Genomic DNA, 16,734 nt, shown 5'->3' on the forward strand with positions numbered 1-16,734 from the left:
TAAAGATCGTAAGGTATAAATGGAGCTACCATTTCATTAATTTACTTGCAGAGTTCTCAAAGCTCGCATTCGTTCGACGAACTAGCGAAAGCTCACGATTTCTTCGGCGCACGCACTCGTGGACGGACCCTCGCCGAGTCGCCGATGCCAACGCCGATACTGCCGCCCAAGACTCCGACTGAGCTCCGACGCCTCCGCCTTGAGAAACCCTACCATCGCCTCTTGTATTCATTCTGTTGAAAACATGTGCACAACTCTTCTGCCTCTTCTTCATATTTTTGCCAGATTATGATTCTTCTTCCATGTTTTTCTCCTCGTATCTTTACTCTGTTAAAGCTACTTCTCATAAATTCCATTCCCTCGGAATAACTTCTCTATTCGCTATCTATTTTATTATTTAAATGCGATGGAATCGCGTTTAATGGGTAAAATTTTAACAAGTTTCAGGCATCTCTTTCATTTGGTGTTCTAATGGTCACTCTCAAGAGAAAATGGACACGAGAAGAAGAAGATGCCCTGATGGCTGGAATTAACAAGCATGGGGCTGGGAAATGGCGTGCAATTCTGAATGATCCAGAATTTAGCAACATTTTACGTCTTCGGACTAATGTGCAACTCAAGGTTTGAAAACAAAAATGTTGTTCGATACTATCAGACATATGTTCGTTTGTTCTTCGTTCAAAGAAGTACATCTTTAACTGAGCAGGACAAGTGGAGAACCAGAAACACGACTGCAAATGGTTTGGGATCATTTGACAGAGGCAAAGCAGAAGCCTTGGAAAAAAGACAACAAATCACCAAGCATGATAGTAGACCAATGGATCCTCCTCTGATTACCAGGTATCCAGAAAAAAAAGATTATCTGATTGTTTTCCATATATAGCTTAATGATCCTCCTCGAATTAATGATACTTTCATAGAAAAAAAGATTATTTGTTTTCATATCATGCAGGTTAGACGATCTCATACTTGAAGCTATAGTCAATTTGAAGGAACGCTATGGCTCAAACAAGACGACGATTGCTTCTTGGATTGAGGTTTTTGTCTTCGCCTTTGTTTCAAAAGAAGAAACGATACGTAGTGTATATGCATAAAGAGAGCCAATTAAGCGTGCCTATGTTATCTTCTTAGCTTAAGTTGCTGGGTGTTTTGAATTAGATTTTGAGGTTGCTCACCTATATAACCAATATTCACATTACATTTGCTCCCGGATTACGGTATGATAGTAAAAGTAAGAGAATTATCCAAAAAAAATCCTTAGGGGTCTTTTAATATGAGACCGTTTCGACGGTGGGGTCGATCACTATAAAAAGTTTACTCAATACAATTTAGTCGAAGTGTCTTATCCCAAGTGGTAAGCATGGAGACGTGTGTTGTCTGAGATTCCGGGTTCGAGTTCTCTTAGCAACATGTATTTACGATAGTAGGCTCTTATAGGTTGTTTCGACGAAACTTGTGGAATCGGAGTGGCGGATTTCACTTTTATGCAAAAAAAAAAAGAAATTTATCTTAGTGGTAAAATTTTTTATGGATGATATATCTTCGTGATTAATTAAGAGTTGAATACTTAAAAAAAAAAAAAAATTCACACTATATTTAAAACTTTGGGTTCGCATAAGAAATGAAATTGATTCTTTTTAGACACTCAACTTACAATAAATACATAAATAAATATTTCAGATAAAAAAAGTAGTCTAATCTTAATAGAGGTTATAATTAATCTCTATTTATTTATTGAAAAAAATAAAAACTATGATCATTTATTGCAGTACATTAATCTCAAATATTTTTTAATTTTTCCTTTTTAATCTTGGATATATGCACAAATTTATTTTTTAAAATTATTTTTTTTACATTATTTATTATTCTCCGCCACATAGAAGAACGTTTCTCTTCTTAAGTCGCTGATTCCAAACAAAGGGAACAAATACTTCAGTAACTTTGTCATACTATTTTCGTATCTGAATGCTTCTATCCAATTTCTTGTTATCATAATATTGAAGTGCATATCTAAATTTGTTCTTTGGTTTCTCTTCTTTGCCTGAAATTGTGGCCTTAATCAAATTAAGCCATTTAGAATTGGCAACAAATTATAATATTCAGGAAATGTAGCTTGTCAGTGTCCTGCCATCTTGTATGTCGGACTGATATTATCAATTGATCTGGTTTGTATAGGATCAGTGCTCACCGCCTGCTGATTTTAAACAGTTGTTATCAGATCAGTTGAAGGCTTTAACCGCGTCTGGAAAGTTGATCAAGGTAACGTAGTCATCTGCTTTAACAGCATCAGTATATATATAACTTTACATGAATATATGCATGGTTCTAGGCGATCGAAGAACAATCTTCGATATATATATTGATCTGGTTTTGTATTCAGTACTCAGTTTTTCTAATATAATCGACGATTTATTCATACTTTGTTAATTCACTAACGTTTAGGCGAAGAATAAGTATCGAAGGGCACCAACTTCAGCCTGCAAATTACTCGTTGAGGAACAACGAAGGGAGTCGATGGTTGAAATCAAGCCCGTCTCAAAATCTCAAGTAGATGCTGAATTAGCACGAATGCCAACGATGACAGCTCGGGAAGCTGCAGCTGTTGCTGCTCGAGCAGTTGCAGAGGCAGAAGCCGCCATGGAAGAAGCTGAAGCAGCCACAAGGGAGGCAGAATCTGCTGAAGCTGCTGCAGAATCTGCAGAAGCAGCTCATCAAGCTTTCGTAGACGCAGCAATGTCGATTCGTTACAATAGAAATGCTTCTAAACAAGTATGAGTCGAGTACTCTCTAGCTAGCTAGTGAGGATGTGTTTGTTTGACTTAAAATCTCAAAATTAAAGTTTAATGATGATGTGGTGATGCATGTGCTTCATGTCCAATGAGAATTCTAGCATTTGTTTCATTAGATTTTAAGAAGAAAAGTAGTTTTTATTTCTCTTTTTCTCCTAATTTTTCAGTTTCAACAAAACAAGTGTTAGCTGTATATCGGGGATCGATGTAATATAATCATATAGTAGTTCATTGAAAATGCATTAATTAATCCTCATGAGTAATTATTGCTGCCTGTAAATGCCCATCATATCATTTAATTAACTAGATGTTTTGCATAATGATGCTTGCATGCATACATGCATGCAAATGGCTACTATACGCACAAAATTCTCGAGTCATTATCCTAGAGCTGAGGCACTCCTGCTAGGGTAAGGGTTCCTTCCTAATCATGAACCCATGCATTGTGCATTGCATGAAGACCCTTTTAATCATGGTTCCATGCATGCAAACTCATTCAGTTCCAGCTAATTAATCGGTTCATCTAGTGAATCACAGCCTAAATATTTTGTTGCATAGAAAATTTTAAAGAGCGTTTGGTTTGAATTTTTTTTATTTTAATTTAATTTATAGAAAATAAAAAATATGTTTGGTATGATATATTATTTTCTATTTTAAAAAAATTAAAAAATATGTTTAATTTGTTAATATGAAAAATTATAGGTAGAATTTTTTTTAATAAAAAAACCATCTTATTCATGAAAAAAAAATCATATAAGAAGGGGGCCAAATCTACCGTTGACCGTGGGGTGGAAAATAAATTAAAATTAATTAATTCGAAGACTTGGATATCTAAATTATAAAAAAATAAAAATAAAATTTATCAAATAAATAATTATAGTATAATCAAAAAAGCAAAAGAGGATCAATATAATTTGATGAAAAATTCATAAAGGAAAAAACATTCAAGGGACAAAATACCAAGCAAATCAGATCAAACAATCTATTTTTGAGACTCGACCATGAAGACTTCTATCTCACCAACACATTACTTGCATTGACGGATTAATTCGTGCATTTTAATCCTTTTGTTTGGATGCTTCCTTCCCTATTCCCAGCCCTTCAGGAACATAACTAGTAAAAAGAGTTTGTTTTACCTCGTAACGATTCCGAAATTGAGTTCTAGTTATTGAATTTTTTAAATCTATTCAAGCTTCTCTCTGCTACTCGGATACTCCTCAATGTCGGCCGCTTGGAATTATAGAGAGGGTTATCTCAGCGCAAGGCCTCATTTCGCTATCTTCCACACCGCAAGCTTGCACCTTCCGCCTGCCCTTCCACTGCCGACTCTCCTTCGTCGTCACCCATTTCACCTTTTCGGTCCTCAATTTTAATTTGGAGGAGAGAACTCCATCGCTTTTGAGGTTGATAGTTGCCTTAGACCCCCAAAGATCGCTTCTTTCCTATCCGCTTTATGGGGAACAAAAGAAAGGTTCAGTTTTTAGCGTTGGTGCTGCGGTTCCCACCAGAGGTGCCAGGTTCGTGGAGGCCGAGGCGGAAATGCCTAAGTTGTTGGGAGTCAAAATTGCAACCCTGGGGAGAAGAGTTGCGATGAGGTTGAGAAAAATTTAGAGACATGCAGTACTATTACTGTAGCCGTATTTTTTATTTATAAGCTGCAGTTATCATTTTCTATTTTCATTTTTTTTTTATGTATGAACTACTGGATCAGTGTGTGTATATATATAGTGTTCTAAGTTTAATGATTTGTTTTTTAGAAATTAAGAAATTAATTAGATTAATTTTTTAATCAAAAGGAAAAGAGAGAGAGAGACTCTGAGATGTGGGAAACACGCAAAGGCGAGGGCAGAGCACGCGGCCGCCATAGGCCACTTCCTGGGCCCCATGGGCCTCCCCCACTCTTTTTTTCCCAAACAACAAAAAAAATTTAACAAGTTGCTTCGATTTGGCCCATCAAATTAATTCAAATGGGACCCTCAAAAAAAAACAATTAACTCGGTTTTTTTTAACTCCAATTCAAACTTAATAAACTATTTGTTGTTTGAATTGTATCTACAGTTTAATTTGTACGTGTAATATTGTTGTTGAAAAATGATTTACACTCCAAATCTTTATTAGGAGTATATATCTATTTGTAATATCAAATACCAAACTTAGTTGCACAATTATATATACAAGTTATTAAGCCAAATTAATGGCTTTAGTTATTTTCAATAAACATAAAATAAAGGAAATATTGTTTTCATGAGGAGAAAAAAAAAGGAAGAAAAAGAAAGTGAAAAGAAAAGGTAAAGATGGAAGAAGAAGCATGAGAAAAGTGAGATGAGGAGTGATGATGCGAAATAGGAGACAGGAAGACACCATATGCACATTGACTCTCACACTCCTCATCATCACACATTAATTGTTTCTTCTTGTATATATTTCTTTTCTCCCTAAATTAATATAAATAAATAAAATAAAATTATAGATGACAAATGAAATTAGAGCTCTATAACTAATGAATCAAAGTGGGTGGATGTCAACCTTTGGAAAAACAGAAAGTTGGTTGCTTTTCATCTCCAAATTCAGCCTTTTCCCCCTCCTCTTCTTCTTTTCTCTTTTCTTTCTTTTGTGGAGTGAGAGAGGGAAAAGGCAATGCAGGCTTGGGAGTGAAGGGAGAGGCTTTTGTTTTATGTTTGTGGTGTGGCCAACACTCCTTTTTCCATTGCCAATTACCTTTCGATAAATAAATAAATAAAACTTAAATGAGCCTCAAATGGATCGGTCTATATGCATGGGACAAGGCTCTATCTCGTATAACTCTAGCCGAGGATTAGATTACGAAGAGGTTGCATGATCCGAATGTAAGTAGTAGATTGAGATGGATAAAAAAGGAATAATGATAGAGGTAAATATTTTATTTCATTTTTTACAAATAAATCAATCTCCTTGATAATAATAATAACAATCATAATCAGGGATTAGTTATCAAATTGATGCTTCTTAATTTGATCTTTAAAATATAATTACCCATGGAAATATTAAAAAACAAAATGTATACTTGGAATAAGAGGAGAAAAGAGAGGGGAAAGTGATGGTTAGTGTTGGGTGTCCCTCCTCACTCCTCATGCCACAAAAGTAGCTTTAGGAACCCTAGGTTTTGGTTTAGGGTTTAATATGTTTGGACACTACTCAAGCTGGCTCAAACTTAATGCATGCATGCTTTAGAAGGTGTCCTTGCATAGAGTGGGTCCCTTGGCATTCTTCTCTTGGACTACAAGGCATGCAAAGTTGTTTTTTATTTAATTTTAAAGTTCTATTTTGTTTTTATAGTGATTTATAAAACATCAATACATCAAATTTACAATGGTAATGTATTTGATTATTTATGGGAGCATGACATATGCCATGGCAAGCTAATTTCTTTAGTGTAAAATAAGAAGAAAAAAATCTACTAAAATTTATTAAAATGGGGTTCCATGATGCTTTGTTCCCTAATCTTGGGCCCAACTATTCCACTAATTAATTATGCTCTTTATAATTAACTTATCCTAAGACCCTTCCACTAATCTTCTTATTCCCAATCTTTTCTTTATCTAATTCTTAAATAACGCATCATCATTTTTTACTTTAATTTGTTTCATATGATTTATTCATTACTTTAGCAACACTATATAATTTGAGATGAAAATCTCTCTAAATTTACTTATGAACACTCAACAATCAAAAACAAATCACACACATATATGTCTACATTAAAATTATTATGATTTTCACCTCAAACAAATTAAAATGATTTTTTAAAATAACATAAAACATATATAATTTTAAAAATAAAGGGGGCCCTTTTGAAGTTTTGGCCGACATCAAATCCACAGCGCTTGACCTGCGCCGACGCCGCATTGACTGATGGTCAAAATTAGCATGAACACAGTAAAAGCCTCCACCTTCCTGTTCCAATCACTCGACGCTCCCAAAATATAAAATAAACAACACCCTTAAATTAATCAGATAATTACTGAAACTATGAATCAGTAAATGACTATGCACTTTGTGGGAGAGAGAGAGAAGAAGTAGAGCTGAAGGGGAGAGGAGAGTAGAGGGACAAATCACATCAAAGGGGGCAAAAGATCCTGCAGCATCTGTTGCAGAGATTCTGGTAAATTTTGGTAATTATGTTGCCAACCCAGATTTAAACACTGTAATTATATATATTTTTTCTACTTGTCTTTTCCAATAATGGTGCATTTATTTCAACAGCCCACAAGTTTGTCCAGTTTCTAGATTTTTTTAATGGAAAAAGCAAGTTTTTCCAATATAAAAGAATGGAAAAAAGAAGGCAAGGGGGATGAAAGTGTGCTATAGCCATGGCGACATGCAGCATGTTATGATGAGCCATGTAAATGTGATCGCTTCTCCAACGAAAGGGAAGCAGACAAATCGATCCCTCCGTTTGCCATCTTTCCCTTCGTTTGATTTGATATGTGAAGCATTGAAGGCAGCGAAAGCACTTTATCTGTTTTTCAGATTGTTTTCTCTCTCTGTGTGTCTCTCTCTCTTTTGCTGAGACAGCTGCAGTCGCAACGGCAGCAGCAGAGCAGGCCAAGCCAAGCGCAGCGACAGCACAAACGAGCAGGAGCAGCGCCAGATCCATAAACAATTCCTCCAAAGAATAGAAAACCTCCCTCCCACTTTGTTTGTTAAATTAATGCAAGGGGGGAAGAGCACATCAAAAGGCCACACCGCTGCTCGCCCCTCACTTTAAAGCCCCCCGCAGCGCACACAGCACCGAAACCGAAGCCACCACCGCTTCGTTGCGAATAAAAGGCCCCAAGCCAGCATTTTTCTCGTAGCAAGACGCCTCCTTTTTTGCCTCCTTGCTCTTTTCCTTTCCAGGGGAATGGTTGCCTCCGAGGAGCAGAGGTGGACGATGGGGCTCGCCGCGGCAGTGGCCGCGGTTGCCTCGGCCTGAGGGGTGGTGATGCTTCTGCTGCTGCTGCCGAGGACCCGGAGGAAGGGGGCGGCGAGTGTGGTGGGTGGGGAAAGGTTGAATTTTTAGCCTGTTTTCGTTCTTTCTGGAGGCGGAGTGATGGCGATGGTAGTGAGTGGGAAGGAGCTGGGGAAAGCACAGCAACATGCGGCAGCGTTGGAAGCGGGCAAGTACGTGAGGTACACGCCGGAGCAGGTGGAGGCGCTCGAGAGGGTCTACAGCGAGTGCCCGAAACCGAGCTCGCTGAGGCGGCAACAGCTCATACGAGAGTGCCCTATCCTTTCCAACATCGAGCCCAAGCAGATCAAAGTCTGGTTTCAGAATCGGAGGTAATTGATCGGCGGAAGATTAAGACTCGCCCTTTAAGTTTGTTCATTGGGAAAAAAATAACGTCTTGTTCGATTTTTCCGTTGTTGCACAAGGATGGCCTTCTCCGTTTGTTCGTAAATTTTCATTTCTATATGGGCTCTCATCTAGTTGAGCTGGAGTTGATCTTATCTTTTTGTGAAAGCTTCGAGCGATTTTCTAACCAACAAATCTGTTGCATCCGGTTATGAAAACTACGAGTTGAAAAGCATTGAAGACTTGGAAACTAGAATCTATTCGGTTTAGTTTGTAGTGTAAATTTAACAACTAAAAGTTACCCATCCGTTTTTACCATACTTTCTTCTAGAATTGCCTTGAATCGTTTAATATGAGAGGGGCCATATTCGAGCTATTGCATTTATTGTTTTCTGCAACATGTCCTGATTAAGTGCTTTTCTGGAAAGATTTCGTCGTTCATTTGATTTTGGTTGCTGCATCAGAGACTTTTGCCTCTTTTGAATGATTTTGTTGCTGTCTGTCGATCATTGCTTGACTTAATCTAGCTTGCTGTTACTGAATCTGAGTTTGCTTTCTGCTCATTCTCACTAGATATTGAGGATGTGTCAATCCATTTGGTGAGCAGTGTTGCTTTCACTAATGGATTTAATATATGATGATCTCGGAGAACATTACGTTTTGGTAATAAAGAACTTGTATTGTTCAGAAGCTCATTTTTGCCATTGTTTAACTAGATTTTCAGTTGTAAGATTTCTGTTTTGTTTGGCAAGTTTTGGTTTGCTGGAGAAGATAATCAATCCTCTTGTGCAATGGAGCGCTACTAATGCGCAATAAATAGAGCATGCTATACCAATGCCTACTCAACTTCGCAGTAAATGAGGTTACTTTATGTATGAATGCTGAATTCCATTAATGAAGGAAGTATAAACAGAAATCCTTTATGCTTTTAACCGAAGTGGGTAATCACATGCTTTTTTGATTCAATATATGACTATCCATATACTTGTCATTCTGTGAATGAAGTTATCCGAGTTATTGACTGATGGAAGGTTATCATTTCCTTCATTTGCAGATGCAGGGAGAAACAGAGAAAGGAAGCCTCTCGTCTCCAAACGGTGAACCGCAAGCTCAGTGCTATGAACAAATTGTTGATGGAGGAAAATGACCGGCTGCAGAAGCAGGTCTCCCAGCTTGTGTATGATAATGGCTGCATGCGCCAGCAAATACATACTGTAAGTATTCATGCAGCCACAGTCACTATACTTTGCTACTTTGTCAGGGCAAAATCTGACTAAATATTTTATTGAGCTTGAAATGTTTGTTATGTGTATGTGAATCTCTCTTTTTTGCTTTTTGATTGGTACATGAGTTTATTCTGCCCTTGATCTTTGAAAATTCAGACATCTGGAGCAACCACTGACAACAGTTGCGAGTCTGTAGTTGCTAGTGGTCAGCACCATCAACAAAACCCAATGCCTCGGCATCCACCAAGAGATGCAAACAACCCTGCAGGGTAATTGAATTTTCTGGTTCATCGATGGTGGCTCTTAACTCAGTGGCTTTTGTAGTGTCTAATTGATCCATCCTTTTCTCGACATTTTAGTCTTCTTGCTATTGCTGAGGAGACATTGACAGAGTTCCTGTCAAAGGCTACTGGAACTGCTGTCGATTGGGTTCAGATGGTTGGGATGAAGGTGAAGTGAAACCAGTCATTCGCTCTCGTTTGGTTGAATTCGTTTCAAATTAATCAGTCAAATTTTGTATCGTAAACTGATTTCTATTTATTCTTCATAGCCTGGTCCGGATTCCATTGGAATCATTGCTGTTTCTCACAATTGCAGTGGAGTAGCAGCTAGAGCCTGTGGCCTTGTGAGTTTAGAACCCACAAAGGTGAGCTATTGCCCATGAGACTCACATTGTGCTGTACTGATACAGTTTTCCTCCTCGTGCAAATAATTGTTGCTGGTGTTCCTAGGTTGCAGAGATCCTTAAAGATCGTCCATCTTGGTATCGCGATTGCCGTTGCCTCGATGTGCTTACTGTGATTCCCACCGGAAATGGTGGGAATATTGAACTTGTCTATATGCAGGTCTGATCGTGTTCAGATGTTTTTTTAAAAATCTTTGCCCTCCTTTCTTTAAATTGACCGACGTTCTTTCTAATCTCCTGCGATCAGACATATGCACCTACTACACTGGCAGTAGCACGAGATTTTTGGACACTGAGGTATACGACAGCTCTGGAAGATGGAAGTCTTGTGGTACGGGCTTTTTCATCTCTTAAGAATTTGGCAATTGTACATGTCACCAAACTTGTGCAAATTTAATTTTGCTACTCCAATCTAATATTTTCTACCAAGTTATCATGGACAAGTCGACTAGATACTTGTTTTGTTTTCTAGATCTGTGAGAGGTCTTTGACGCCTACAACTGGTGGTCCTCCTGGTCCATCTGTTCCAAATTTTGTAAGAGCCGAAATGCTTCCCAGTGGCTATCTAATTCGGCCGTGTGATGGTGGTGGTTCCATGATTCACATAGTGGATCATGTTGATTTAGATGTGAGTTTAAGTTCGTTCTAGTCTCAATGAACTTTGTGCTACAATTTATTCATGACATCTTTGTTACTTAGGCGTGGAGTGTCCCCGAGGTTCTTAGACCCTTGTATGAATCACCAAAGATTTTGGCACAGAAAGTGACCATTGCTGTAAGAAGTCTCTCCTTCTTTGCTTATTTGTTAGTTATTCTCAATTTTGTCATTAAGCACACCGGTAATTTTTCAGGCACTTCGCTACCTCAGACAAATTGCTCAAGAGAGTAGTGGTGAAGTTCCATTTGGTATGGGGCGGCAACCTGCTATCATGAGGACCTTCAGTCAGAGATTGAACAGGTATTGAAAATATCATGTTTGTGTGCTAGCTGTTTGTGTTAACACTTGCTGATTCTTCGGCTTCTAACAGAGGTTTTAATGATGCTGTGAATGGGTTTGCCGATGATGGTTGGTCGGTACTGGGTAGCGATGGAATTGAGGATGTCACAATTGCTATAAATTCTTCTCCTAATAAATTACTCGGAAGTCATGTTAATTCTTCAACAATGTTTTCAGCCCTTGGAGGTGGCATTCTTTGTGCAAAGGCATCCATGTTGCTACAGGTGTAGTCATCACCCTTATGGCCATCTCACATTTTTCTATGTCGAATTCTTCGGTTTTGTGCTTTCTTGTTTGGTTAAGCGACTCCAAACTAACATGCACATTTGAATATGTAGAATGTTCCTCCTGCTTTGTTGGTTCGCTTCTTGAGGGAGCATCGTTCGGAATGGGCTGATTGCGGTGTAGATGCATATTCTGCTGCTTCTTTGAGAGCTTGCCCATTTGCAGTCCCAGGTGTTAGGCCAAGTGGTGGATTCTTAGGTAGTCAAGTGATACTTCCTCTCGCGCACACCGCAGAACACGAGGAGGTAATTAACAAGAAATGTTAATGTCCATATCTTGTGTTTATCATTGGCCTGTCTTTCTGAAGATGGCATAGCATTGTAATTGTTTTTGAGTCAGTTCTTAGAGGTGATTCGGCTCGAAGGACATGGTTTCAATCAGGATGATATGATTTTGCCGAGGGATTTATACTTGCTCCAGGTTTGTGCATTACAAGTTTCTTAAAAATAATCCATAAGCATGATCAGTACTTTTTGAGTTGAAATTCTTTTCCGGATCTATTATGGCAGCTTTGCAGTGGAATCGATGAAAATGCTTCTGGTGCTTGTGCTCAGCTTGTTTTTGCACCTATTGATGAATCTTTCGACGATGATCTTCCATTACTACCTTCAGGTTTTCGTGTCATACCACTGGATCTTAAATCAGTTGGGTATCTTTGACGTTCCTTATTATCTCAAACTATGAATGAACTCTTCTTGGTTTTTACTTACCTTCTTTGAATAGACTGAATATGAGTACAGTTGCTGGAAATGTTATTACTACAAAAAAACACTAATTGTTGAGATTGAATTTAGATTAAATGCAATTAGTTATCCAATTGTTATATTGAGTGTCTTAAGATGATGTTGTAGGATTCTCCTTCAACTATACGAACTCTCGATTTGGCATCCACACTCGAGACTGGATCCAGTGGAACTGCTCGGTCTGTTACTGATTCAAGCTCCAGCGCGTACAACCTGCGGTCGGTTCTTACGATAGCTTTCCAGTTCAGTTATGATAATCACCTGCGAGATAATGTGGCAATGATGGCCCGGCAATATGTCCGAAGTGTGGTCACCTCAGTTCAAAGAGTTGCTATGGCAATTTCACCTTCTCGTCCTGGTTGTCAGCTTGCAGGCAAGGATCCACCAGGTTCTCCCGAAGCTCACACTCTCGCACGTTGGGTTAGCACAAGCTACAGGTACTTGTGCCTAATCTTAAGCTTTCTTTGATCAAGTTAGAGTTTAGAATTCAAATGCATGATTACTCTCTTCAGTTTGAAATAACAACCAATGAACATGCTTTTATGAATTAATTGCCTGTTGTTCCTTTCCTTATGCAAACTTTGATTCTTCTCGCATCTGTTCAAATATCTAAGTGCTGTTTCAACAACACCTGTAGGGCTCATTCTGGTGTCGAACTTTTCCAAGTAGAATCACAAGCTACTGATGCTTTGCTTAAATTGCTGTGGCACCACTCTGATGCAATCATGTGTTGTTCTTTGAAGGCAAGTACTAGCGAATATACATCCTTTTGATTGATTCCTCGGCTACTTATTTAAACCATAGGCAATCTACTAATTCGAAAAGATTGATCACCATTTGCAGGCTATGCCGGTCTTCACTTTTTCGAATCAAGCTGGGTTGGATATGCTGGAGACCAGCTTGGTAGCTCTGCAGGACATCACACTGGAAAGGATTCTCGATGACAATGGTCGGAAGGTGCTTTGCTCAGAGTTCCCCAAGATCATGCAGCAGGTATGCACAACTAAGTCGGAAACCTTTGCTTTCTTCTCGTAGTGCCCTTAAAAACAATGCGTCTTCATGAAAATTGTAGGGCTTTGCTTGCCTTCCTCCTGGTATCTGCTTGTCGAGCATGGGGAGGCCAGTATCATACGAGCAGGCCGTGGCATGGAAAGTCCTGAATGACGATGACACGCCTCACTGTCTCGCCTTCATGTTCCTCAACTGGACGTTTGTTTGATCAGAACTCATCGTCGGACATAGTCTCTAAGTTATCTATCTCTAGTAATGGATGAAACGCTGAAAAGTCATCCCTTTTGCTTAAGTTATTTGTGTTAAACATCTAAACTCTTATCTGAAGACAAGCATATCTGCATATTTAGTTGAAACCTCGCAGTGCTATTTCATGGAACTGAGTGTTGTCTCTTGATTTGGAATTTAGCTGAAAACAATCATACAACTCCTGTGCACAATTTCTACGCTGATATGTTGTGTGAGGTTTGCAGGAGATTCTAACTCGAGTCCAGTCAAAGTATAAACAGTAGTAATTAGGGTTTACATATCTGGGTGAACAGGGCACTGCACCATCATGTGTAGACTGTTGACGTGACTGAAGATGAACCACATGCACAAGCTCTGTGGCGACACTATCGACTTCATACTGCTGAATTACTGTTTATAAATGAAAGAAAAGAAGAAGAAAAACGTCCTTTTAATTGATAATTATTCTCAAATTTGCAGATATAGATATTAATAAATGCTTCGTATCCATGAAGTGAAGGTGGGACGAATCAGACGGTTAGAGACGTCCCATCTCGCGATGCTGCAAAAGCTGAAAGCGGCAGGGCTGCGGCTATACGGTGAATCCTGCGATTGGACGGCCAAATGGTACAGCGCGCTTCCGTGGTCCATCCATCTGCGTCGCCCGTCGTAATGCACTGCGGTTGTTGAGAGGGAGAGGGAGAAGGAGAGGGAGAGATGTACGGGGCGGGAATCCTGCGGCAGGTGGTGTTTGGCCGGGAATCCCGCGGCGGATCGCGGCCTGTCGCGTCGCTGTTTGCTGGCTGGACCACCTCGCCATCCTCCTCCTCCTCCTCCTCCTCCTCCTCCTCGTGCTTCCGCTTCCGCTGCCGGCCTCAAAAGCCACGCTGTGGGCGTGTCAGGGAGCAGGGCAGGCACGCGCGTGATCCATTCCATTGCTAGTGGAAATGTCATGCCACTGTTGCCATGCATGTGCATGTGTATGTACATGTGTATGCCTTCATGTTTCATATCTGTACCGTGCATTGGCGTAGAGACACCCCTTAATGTTTCATGTCTATGTCATCATGATGCATGAATGTGGTGTCCTACTGATGGTCACATACACCACCAGATCCTGACGCCCAAATTTAATGCAAAAACTTAACCTGTTAATTAATTTTTCTAAGAATGCCAATTGAGCATTAATGTTCCAAGTTTTCTTCCTTTTGAACAAAATGGATAGCACAGGATGATCGATATATTCATAGAATACTAACGAACCATTGACAAACCTGATGAACAATAAAGTGGCACTGCTATTTTGGATATAATCAGAAAAACAGATTGTAGCCAAAAAGACTAAACTCTTAACACATCATTTGGTTCTTAGATTTCTTGTTTGTTTGTTTGTTTTTGAACGATTTAGAAGAAACAAAAGGAAAGTGAAAAAAAAACATTTATCATTGATTTATTGAAGTGTCTTTCTTTAGTGAAAGGCTATTAAAAGCTCTGCTAAACTTGTTTATGGCCTCTAACACGGCCATCAATCCTTTAATCTTTCGTCCTCCTCGGGATCCAACCAGTGGTTCGACGGAGCACAATGATTCCCTGGGCGGGCCTCCTCTTCTCATCCTTCCTTTTGCTATCCACCGCCTCTCACGCCGCCCGCCGGCTGTCGGAGCCTCCGGTCCCCGACGTCGACTTGTCGGCCGTCGCCGGAGCCATCCAGGATCTGCCGCCCGGCACCAACATCACTGCCCTGGCGGAGTCGGTCCCGGACGAGACCAAAGCTGAGTACATGTCGTCGGCGGGGAGCGGGACCCCGCCGGCGGACCTGTCGGCGCCGGAGGAACTGTCGCAGCTGGCGGCCGGAGCGTCGTCATTGCAGTCGATGAACATCGACATGCCCGACATGCCGGACGTGAAGCTGCCGGATTTCTCGCTGCCCCCCATCCCGCAGCCGAGCGTCTCCGTTTTCGGGCGCGAGTTCCGGCTGCCGTCGCTCGCCGACGTGTTCGGCGGCGGCGGCGGCGGCGGCCACTAGCTCGTGGAAATCGATGAGCCTGCGCCGCTGCGCGGTCAATTATCTACGATATCGATCTCTTCTGCAAGAAAGTGCGTGTACGTTTCTTGATATATATATTTTTTCATCTACTTGATTAATTAATAAACAAATTAAATATTAATAATTCTGCGACAAAGAGTTTCGATTCCACAAGCAATTAAGAAGATAAGCATCGACTAGATATTAAGCAAAGCCAAATGTTTAATTTGATTCCTAGGAGAACAACAAACACACGCAAAACATCACAAACACATGATTAAGCGTTGAAAACAAGTTTCTTAATTATATTATTGAATTCTGACCACACTTCAAAAAAAATAAAAAATAAAAAATTTATTAATTGGGGATGAAATATAGTAGTTAGTGAGTTGTTTGAACCAATTAATGCGATTTTGAACAACGAGTTCACGTATTGACTTGTATGCACAAGTTAGGTTGGATGATTATTTCACACGTGTTTCGATAATATTTTAATTCATTGGACGTAACTCTTTGATGTGGGTTGCTAAACCATACAACAACCGGCTCAATTAATGCAGGCTTTGAAAGTCATCATAAAAACTTCAAACTTATTCGAGTATACCGTGCGAAACGTATTGCACCCACAATTTTCTCCCTTTGGCTACTTTGACCGATAAAGGAAAGGAGAAGAAGTAATTGATGAACATAAATATAATTATACTAAAATATATAACAAAACAACGACATGAGAGCTTTAAAGAACAATTTTTTTTTTTGAAAAAAAAGTTAGGTGAGTATATTGCACTGCGTGTGTTGTTTCATGATTTAAAAACAATGGGTGCCGTTTTAATATTTAACCAAGAAATAAAACTAATTTAATTATAATTCATTTTCATAGTATCGTAACCCTAATTAAATTATTTTAATTATAACTAATTCATCTCGTAATGCATGATATTAATCAAGGCGTCGGATGAAAAAAATTGATAATCCCAGTCAGTCTCATGGACTCAATCTCTGGGGGTGGCCTGTCCGGTCCACGGAAGTTTCCCACTGACCACCAGGGTAAATCAAGCGCATATGGCGGCCAATCCAGATGCCCAACATCTTTTGATTGATTTGAAGAAAAATTCCTGCAAATACGCCGTAGTGAGGATCGAACCGCGGATTCCTGGATCACAAAACCGTTGCATCATTGCCCTGGGGTCAAGGCGTCGGATGAGATCGTAGATCAAAGTGCAGTTAATATATTATTTTGGAAGAAATGAGAATTATTTTCAGCCAAATTTATCTTCACAGTAGTATTAATTGATCGGCCATCGGGAGATGCAAACCCTCGCATTTTATGACTTGATGTCCAAAAGCCAAAGTCCATGCATGCAACGTTTACTCATGCCCATTGGAATACTACATGACTTTAATTTAGCTTAATTTAATCAGTATTTGTTT

The 16,734-nt window shown here is 39.5% G+C and overlaps 1 protein-coding gene and 1 pseudogene across 1 annotated transcript; both read left to right on the forward strand.

The window, feature by feature from the left end:
* The first annotated feature begins 471 nt into the window (after positions 1-471).
* Positions 472-2,775, forward strand: LOC141825467 (single myb histone 6-like; annotated as a pseudogene).
* Positions 2,776-7,832: 5,057 nt separating this feature from the next.
* Positions 7,833-13,444, forward strand: LOC141822723 (homeobox-leucine zipper protein HOX32-like). Its single transcript, XM_074710057.1, has 18 exons — positions 7,833-8,090; positions 9,158-9,317; positions 9,486-9,598; positions 9,689-9,779; positions 9,880-9,975; positions 10,061-10,174; positions 10,262-10,345; positions 10,487-10,642; positions 10,714-10,788; positions 10,865-10,971; positions 11,042-11,234; positions 11,349-11,540; positions 11,635-11,715; positions 11,805-11,939; positions 12,147-12,475; positions 12,676-12,781; positions 12,882-13,031; positions 13,111-13,444. Exons 1-18 carry the CDS (start codon positions 7,861-7,863, stop codon positions 13,255-13,257), a joined length of 2,559 nt encoding a protein of 852 aa, XP_074566158.1. The 5' UTR covers positions 7,833-7,860; the 3' UTR covers positions 13,258-13,444.
* The last annotated feature ends 3,290 nt before the right edge of the window (positions 13,445-16,734 follow it).

The sequence above is a fragment of the Curcuma longa genome, chromosome 3 (genome assembly GCF_044706935.1).
Source record: "Curcuma longa cultivar G26 ecotype Majalengka, Jawa Barat chromosome 3, ITB_CL_G26_1.1, whole genome shotgun sequence".
In the NCBI taxonomy this organism is placed as follows: Eukaryota; Viridiplantae; Streptophyta; class Magnoliopsida; order Zingiberales; family Zingiberaceae; genus Curcuma; species Curcuma longa.

Bases quoted from the DNA above. Each gene is read 5' to 3' on its own strand.
- LOC141822723 (XM_074710057.1), top strand. From the start codon at position 7,861: ATGGCGATGGTAGTGAGTGGGAAGGAGCTGGGGAAAGCACAGCAACAT. The intron at 11,235-11,348 runs GTGTAGTCATCA...TTGAATATGTAG, and splicing joins AGGCATCCATGTTGCTACAG to AATGTTCCTCCTGCTTTGTT. The intron at 11,940-12,146 runs GTTGGGTATCTT...ATGATGTTGTAG, and splicing joins TACCACTGGATCTTAAATCA to GATTCTCCTTCAACTATACG.